Source organism: Octodon degus, unplaced genomic scaffold (assembly GCF_000260255.1).
Source record: "Octodon degus isolate 3935 unplaced genomic scaffold, OctDeg1.0 scaffold00123, whole genome shotgun sequence".
NCBI classification, from domain to species: Eukaryota; Metazoa; Chordata; class Mammalia; order Rodentia; family Octodontidae; genus Octodon; species Octodon degus.
Window position 1 is genome coordinate 5,410,826 of NW_004524699.1, and position 7,376 is coordinate 5,418,201.

The following is a 7,376-nucleotide window of genomic DNA, read 5'->3' on the forward strand; positions in this document are numbered from 1 at the left end:
GGGCCGGAAGGAGTTAATCTCAGTTCATCTTCCTTCAAAATGCGGTCACCAGCTTGGCACATGGTGGCCATCTATCGACTCATTCAGCAGCTTGCTCCATTCTTCCACCTGATGGGGGACAGCAGCGACCCACCAGCAGCCCCCAGCTGAACGTGAAATCGTAAAGCAATTAATCAACGCTGCTAAAAGGCCTGGCTGACAAGAGCAGGGCTGGCCATGCTATCTGTCAATGTTGTGTTCATCATGGAAATCCGGCAGGGGCCCGGGAGGCGTGCGTCTGTCCGAGGGCCGGAGCCCTGGAAGGCGCCTGGCTGCTTCAGCGCTCTCTCCCTCATCCACACGCTTTCCTCAGAAACTAGGCACGGCGACCTGTGGGGGTGACGGAGACCCTCCAAGTGGCCGGCACAGCTCCTGCGGCGCTTCCCGCAGCGGCTGCTACTCAAGGGAGCGCGCCTAAGCACTCGGGCAGGTACTACTCCGCTCTGTGCCTCCGTGCTCAGGGTGTGCCTGCGAGGTCTCGTGGCAGAGGACAGCCATGCGCGTGCGTGGGCCATTCCGTGGCCACAAGGGCTCCCTGATGGAGAAGTCAGTGAAAACTCAAGACACAACGGCTCTCAGAAGGCCACGGCACCAGGTTCTGGTCGTCCACCCACAGGTGCCCACGGGCTTCAATCTGGCAGCACTGAGGGTCTGGTGGCACGTGTGACACACACATGCAGCACTCTAGCGGCAGTGACAGCCAGGTCATAGCAGCAGCCGCAGGGCCGTAAATCACCAGCCACACTGTCCCCACGTGGAGTGTCCACACCACAGGCGCAGGTGTGCAGGAGCACACCACTCTCAGAGCACGCAGAGGCAGTGGCCGCCCACTCCGAGGCCTGCCGCCTACAGCCCCTACAGCCCAACCACCCTGGAACAGCTGAGAGTATCTGGTGATGGAAGAAACCTGAGAGACTCCAGGGAAAACGCAGGCTTTATGCCTCCATATGCTGTCAAGTGGACAATAAAGGCGAGTTCAGAACCCAAGCCAACCACAAGCCCTGCTGCAGCTAGGCCCCACTTTACTGGGCTCCCCATGAGGCCTGCAGAAAGCGGGGACCCCCAGCGGCCCAACCCCCAGAGCTCTGCCTTCTCCCAAGCAGCAATCAGTGCCGCCCCCGCACATCCCCTGAGCGTGGTGTCCAGGCCATAAAGCGCACCAGGACGGCCTGCACAGGAGAGACCAAGCACTCAAACCCAGCAAGTCACCCCGTGCCAGAAGGTGCCCTGCCCCGGGAGTGCAGGCGTGCATGACTCCCCGAGGCGTGTTCTTCACCAGCTGGGCACCATGCAAGGCCACAGGTCTGTTCACAAACACCTGCCCTAACATGACAGGCTGAGTCAGGGCCTCAGGCAAGGCCTGCACCAGGCCGGGCTCCCGCACCAGGCAGCCCCTGCCAGACTGGACATCACAGACGCCACGCCTGCAGGGCCGTGTCCCGACTCCCCCACTGTTGCACACTCACCTTTGCCTATGACAAGGCCACACTTATCCGCGGGCACCGTGTACGTTATCTCCTGGACGGCACCCGGCGCACCCACGCTCCAGTCACCCCGGCCGCGGCCTCTTCCTCTGGCTATGGCCAGGCCTCCAAAGCCGTCTCTTTCCTGAGAACACAGGTTCAGGGCGCAATCAGCGTCACCCACCAGACCCTAGCACCTTCAGGACTAGCCTGTGCCAGGTGTGCAGGGGACACCGGGACTGCAGAACAGCACAGGTCAACTCGGCCCCTGATCACGGCCCCTTGGAGCATTACTCACAGCACCTGACCTACAGGCGTGGGGACTCGGACACTCCCCTCCATGCTGGAGCGGCTTTGTGCCACGTCTGAAACCAGACACCAAATCGCTTAGGCGCCCAGAATGACAAGCGGTGCAATGTGGGACAATTCTGTCACTGGTGTCCCAGGCAGAGAACCTTACATTCCAACCAGTACGTGGACAAAATGAATTTAAAAAAATAGGTTGTCTTACCCTGGGAAAGAGCAGAAATACGCTCAGAAGTGACTGCTCAGGGTGGCTGAGGGGCCAGGACCTCTGGCCTGCCACCTGCCCAGGGGCCGGGCTGGGAGCACAGCCTCAATCCCAGACTCCCAGGAGGAGACCCTCCCTCAGTGTGCAGCAAGCCCTGTTCCGGACACAGCTGCTGTGCCGCTCTGGGGCTGCAGGACCTCGGATGTGCCAAGCACAGAAGGCAAACGAGGCCATGCCACAGGCTCCTTCTCGCTAAGGGGAAGGCCAAGGGTCACTCGGCACAGTGAAGAAATTTTGGTAAAGCCTGCTTATGCTGATGTCAACCAGTCAAAGTGAACCAGTCAAAGCCAGCAGAGAAGAGATAACTGGAGTGCTTCTCCCTGCTTTTGTGCAAGGCACCTGACAAGTAATTAAGGTAATTTGGGGATTTACATTAAAACTCACGCACTCTGCGCTCCCCAACGCATCCCATGCTCCGAGAGCAGCCAGTGGCCATTTCAGAAACTGGTGCCACCCAAGCTCTGACGCCTGGCTCTCTGCTCACCACCAGTCTCTCCACCCATAGTTCAAAACACCTTGGAAGCTCACAGGGGCCACCCAGCCACACCCTCTGGCGAAGCCTGAAGCTGGCCATGAGGCCTGTCCCCCAGCCCCAGGGCTACGGCAGGGCTGGGGCTCCACTCTAACCAGCTGCCTTGCTTGGCCTCCAGCCACGCTCAAAACCAGTCTCCTCAGCCAGCCCTGCACGGGAGGGTGCGGCCACCAGTACAGGTCACAGTGGGGCAGGCGCGGCACACCAGCTGTGTGTCCCAAAGACAAGCCTGACACCAGGTGCCTGAGGACACATCCAGACTGAGGAAGGTCCCAGAGCCCTTTTGGAACTCAGAGGACATGTCACTTAAAATGGTTTGAGAGCTGGAAACAGAGGGACACAGAGAAGTCCCTGGTCTCCACTAAGCGGGGGTGATGCCTGCCCTGGGGGTGCTGCTGGGCTACCGGCTACAGAGCAGGAGACCCACCTGCGCCGTGAGGATCAGCTCGTTGATGATGTGCGCTGCGTGCTGACACCGGTCCGGAGGGCCCATGACCTGGGCCGCTCTTTCCGGACTGACCCCATCATCTGCAGAGCCAAGTGAGATGGGATTAAGGAAGCCCCCCGGTAGGACACAGGGCAGGCTCACTCAGCCAGTGTTCTCACCAGGGCCACGTGGGCAGTGAGACGGCCGCCAGCCCGAGCCTGGGCGCAGTGCTACGGAGGGAGGCGTGTGTGATTGTTCTGCCTATTTCAGGTCAATATCCCATTCTTATGCAAGCACACACACAGCTACTTTAAAAAGATAACAAAAGAAAAAGCAGGGCCAGTGAGTTAGCTCAGTGGACTAAGTGCCTGCTTAGGGAAGCGCAGGGACTGGGGCTCGATCCCTGGTCCCATATGTCGGTGTGCTGAGTCAGCCAAGGAGTCCAGGTGTGGTGGAGCACACCTGCAATCCCAGGGCCAGGGAGGCTGAGACAGGAGGATCACTACAAGTCCAGTAGCGAAACCTGTACCAAATACATTAAAAAAGAAAAAGAAAAAAGGAAGGAAGGAAGGAAGGAAGGAAGGAAGGAAGGAAGGAAGGAAACAAAAAGACAAATAGAAAGGCCAAGGTAAACTGAATGGAATTAAGATAATAACATTAAAAAACACCTCACTGGGGCCGGGGAGATGGCTCAGTGGAATAAGTGCTTCCCTAGCAAGTGCAAGGGTCTGAGTTCAATTCCTGGTTCCGGAAAAAAAAAAATTAATAAATAAAAAACACCTCATTAGTATACATCTCTCTCTGTAGAGAAACAAAGAAAACATACACATCGTAGAAAATTTTTACGTAGAAGTAAATTTTAAAATTTAAAGAAAAAAATTCACCTGCCTGGCAAGTGTAAGGTGTGCCTGGCAAGAGTTCAATCCCTGGTTTGAAAAAAATTATAAATATAAAAGATAGTTAAGGGGCTGGAGAGATGGCTCAGTGGTCTAAAGCACCTACTTGGAACAAGCTTGGCAAAGCACAGGGACCGCAGTTCGATCCCCCAGCACCACATGCCAGCCAGCCCGCCCCCTGGTGGGCTGAGCTGGCCACACACATACATACACATACACACACTAAATAAAAATGTAATAAATAAATAATTTAAAAATAAATAAATAAAAAATAAAAGATAGTTAAGATAGTTATTCTTACTTTTTTCCAGTTCATTGAAAAAAAAAGGTTGATGCTCACATTGTTTGATACCATGTCCACGTTTACATCTTCTAATCTGAGCATCTACTTCAAAGATGACAGTATGCAAAGTATTAACCCTTGTAACTTTATTATCTTTTGGAATTTCCCTTTTTTTTGCTTTGGTCTTTCTGAGACAGGGTCTTACCATGCAGCTCACGCAGCCCTTGAGCTCTCTTTGTAGCCCAGGCTGGTCTCAAACGTACAACAACCCTCCTGCTTCAGCCTCCAGAGTGCTGGGATCACAGGCATGAGCCACCATATCTACTTATTTTGAAATTTATCAGTTTTTCTCTTGAAAAAAAAAAAAAAAAAAAAAAAAACCCTAAAAAACAATAAATACACAAAATTTAAAGAGCTGGGCATTGTGGCCTTGGCCTGTAATCAATCCCACACTTGGGAGGTAGAGGCAGGAAGACCCCAAGCTTGAGCCCAGCCTCGGTAACTTGGCAAGAGCCTGTCTAAAAGGGAAAAGAAACTGAGAAAGGGGCATGGGGTAAGGGGTAGGAGACAGAGCTTAGTGTGCAGGTCCTGGGTTCAATCCCTAGTAACACAAACCAATTCCTCCCAAAATAAAATCCTCAAGGATGTTTATCCTTTTTTTCTTCTTTTTTTGCAGTACCAGGAATCGAACCCAGAGCCTTACGCTTGCCAGGCAGGGGTGTATGCGCTGAGCTCTCTCCCTGGCCCCCTATTTTTTCTTATGGTTATAATTAATCCTCATAAAAAATCAAACTAATAGGTAACATTAAAAAGAAAAAATCTTTACTTAGTAAAACCAGGAACTGGAGGCACTATGCTCTTCAAGAAGAGGGAAAAAAGAGAAAAGCCCTTAGGACAGAGCGCAGCGGTGCCCGGTTCGCGAGCTTAATTCCGCCCGTGGCTCTGGAACCAACCTGGCTTAAACTGAATCCTCACACCAGCGTCATTCTGGACCTTCTTGATCATTTCCCCATTTCTTCCTATTACGATCCCAACAGCAAACCTGGGCACGGATACCTGAGTACAGAGAAACAAAACCTCACCAGGGCTCTTAAATCTGTTTTTCTATGGACATTTAAAAAAATTTAGTTTGGCTTTCATGATAATTCTAGAAGCCATATAATAAAGAATTCTTTCCTTTTTAGAACAATAATTGCTAGCGACTGCCTTGACAATGAAACACTCCTCCAGTAAGTCCAGGATGTGATCCGGGCTACAGACGTGAAGCGCGGCTATCCCACACGCACCAACGGTCCCCGACACTGTTCCTCACCTTCCACGTGTGGTGGGGGCCACGTGCAGTGGCACGCACCACTCACGTGGGGAGCCAGCCAGCCCTGTGCCCACACTGGCCCTACGCCCCTTGGCCATGCTGTAGAGCCACTGCTCTCTGCATGCCCTGCCACCTACCAACCCCTCCCCTCCTAGTCCCGTCCTGCTCCCGACCTGTCTCTACAGCTGGCTGACTGCTCTCGGCCCCGTTCCCAAGGTCCACTGCCGCACTGGGCATGTAGCCAGCGAAGGACGCCTCATCCATGAAATGGGCTTACATGGCTAGCATCGTGACAGCACATCACTGTGAAAAGCTCGACTTCGGTCTTCACCCGGCAGCAAGCTAACCCTAGAGCCCAACCCGAGCCCGAAGGCAGGGGAAGTGACCCTACGCCCTCCGACGCAGCGCTCTGTCCTCACGGCCCAGGCAGCCCGGCAGCTAACCTACTCGGATAGGGCTCTGAGAGCAGGGCCAGCAGCGGCACCTGGGCTTGCACGTACCTCTATACTGCCTCCTCCCAGCCGGGAGCCGAAGTCGCCACGAACACCTCGGAAGTCAGCCTGGTCTTTTTCTCGGATGATCTCTAGTACCATTTCTCTTGCTTGCTGTGCAAATACAAACAAGCATTATGGGGAACAGACTGTACTGGGTGAAACTTTCTGATCCAACCCTTCCAATGTGGGCTTAAAGACTCTGGTGCTCAGCTGAGGGAGAGTGCAGCACAGTGGGTGTGCGACCAGGGCAGGCGGCTGCTAAGGGCTACAGATGTCAGTTCTGCACACCGAGCTCTTCAGGTGGCCCAGAGGCCCACGCAGTGAGGGCCCAGCTCTTAAGCCACACCCAGTCAGCACAGCGGCATGCATGGTGCAAACAGGCGACATTCCTTTCCAGTGGGAGGGGACACACAGGTGACAAAGGAGATCTCAGGAGGGTACACGCAGAAGCCTCGGCAAGGCACGACTGGCTAGGGACAGAGAGCCGGGTGGAAATGCGGGCAAGGCGGCTTCGCTGATCTGAACGCATCTGTGGCAGCTTTCGCTGGCCTCTCCGCGTACCAGGGCTGCGCGGGTGCAGGGGTCATAGCCAGGCCTGCGGTACACCGCACCACCGGGCCTGGAGGAGCTGAGACCGAGTTACAGTTGTGGAGAAAGCCAAACCACCTGACCCCAAGCAGCAGTTAGGGCCTGAGGCCTCTGGAGAAGCCACTGCATGGGCTGGACGCGAGCTGATGCTGTGGAATCACTAAGGTTCTTAGGCCTGGTTCTTAGGGGTTGGGGTGAAATGTCACAGTATCTGCTTATTATAAGTGGTAGAGAAAAAAATACACATTCTCAGCAAAACACTGAGCAGGTGGAGGGCAAACAGCTATACACTGTACTGTATTCTACTTCGCTGAATATTTTAAGTGTTTCATAAAAGCTGGGGAGAGAAAAACAATTTAACCTGAATAAAACTGTATCTGTCAAATAAAATGAGGACACAGGTTCAAAATCTAAAAAAAACGCTGAAATCCTTAGGCTATCATTATTTTTTACAGTTACAAGTGCCAACTGGATGTTCTTTGCTTGGGCATTTTCCCTGCAAGACACGACCTGGCTGCTCTGGAGATGGCCACTGGGTAGGTGACTGACACTGGGCAGACATTCACGGCCAGCACAGCCTGCTGCAGGCCCTGCCCTTGCCTCCAGAGGGGCTCAAAGGCCTAACAGCAGCTGGGACCCACTGGCTGCGATGGGTAAGTGCTGACCAAACTTACCCAAGTGCAATCTGATTTAAAATTTTAGCCATCCTGAGGATCGAACCCAAAGTCTTCACGGCAACTCTAGCCCTTTCAATAAATTTTTTTTTTTTTT

General features: G+C 53.6%; 1 protein-coding gene across 3 annotated transcripts in view; it reads right to left on the reverse strand.

Annotated features, from left to right (window-relative positions):
• Nucleotides 1-7,376, reverse strand: part of Fubp3 (far upstream element binding protein 3) — a 49,019-nt gene that overhangs the window by 7,674 nt on the left and 33,969 nt on the right. For all 3 annotated transcript variants that reach the window (XM_023700441.1, XM_023700440.1, XM_023700442.1), the window contains 4 exons: nt 6,024-6,128; nt 5,165-5,267; nt 3,033-3,133; nt 1,506-1,647 (listed from right to left, as the gene is read on the reverse strand). In XM_023700441.1, the coding sequence (XP_023556209.1) occupies nt 1,506-1,647; nt 3,033-3,133; nt 5,165-5,267; nt 6,024-6,128 (451 nt within the window). The remainder of the gene's footprint in view (nt 1-1,505; nt 1,648-3,032; nt 3,134-5,164; nt 5,268-6,023; nt 6,129-7,376) is intronic.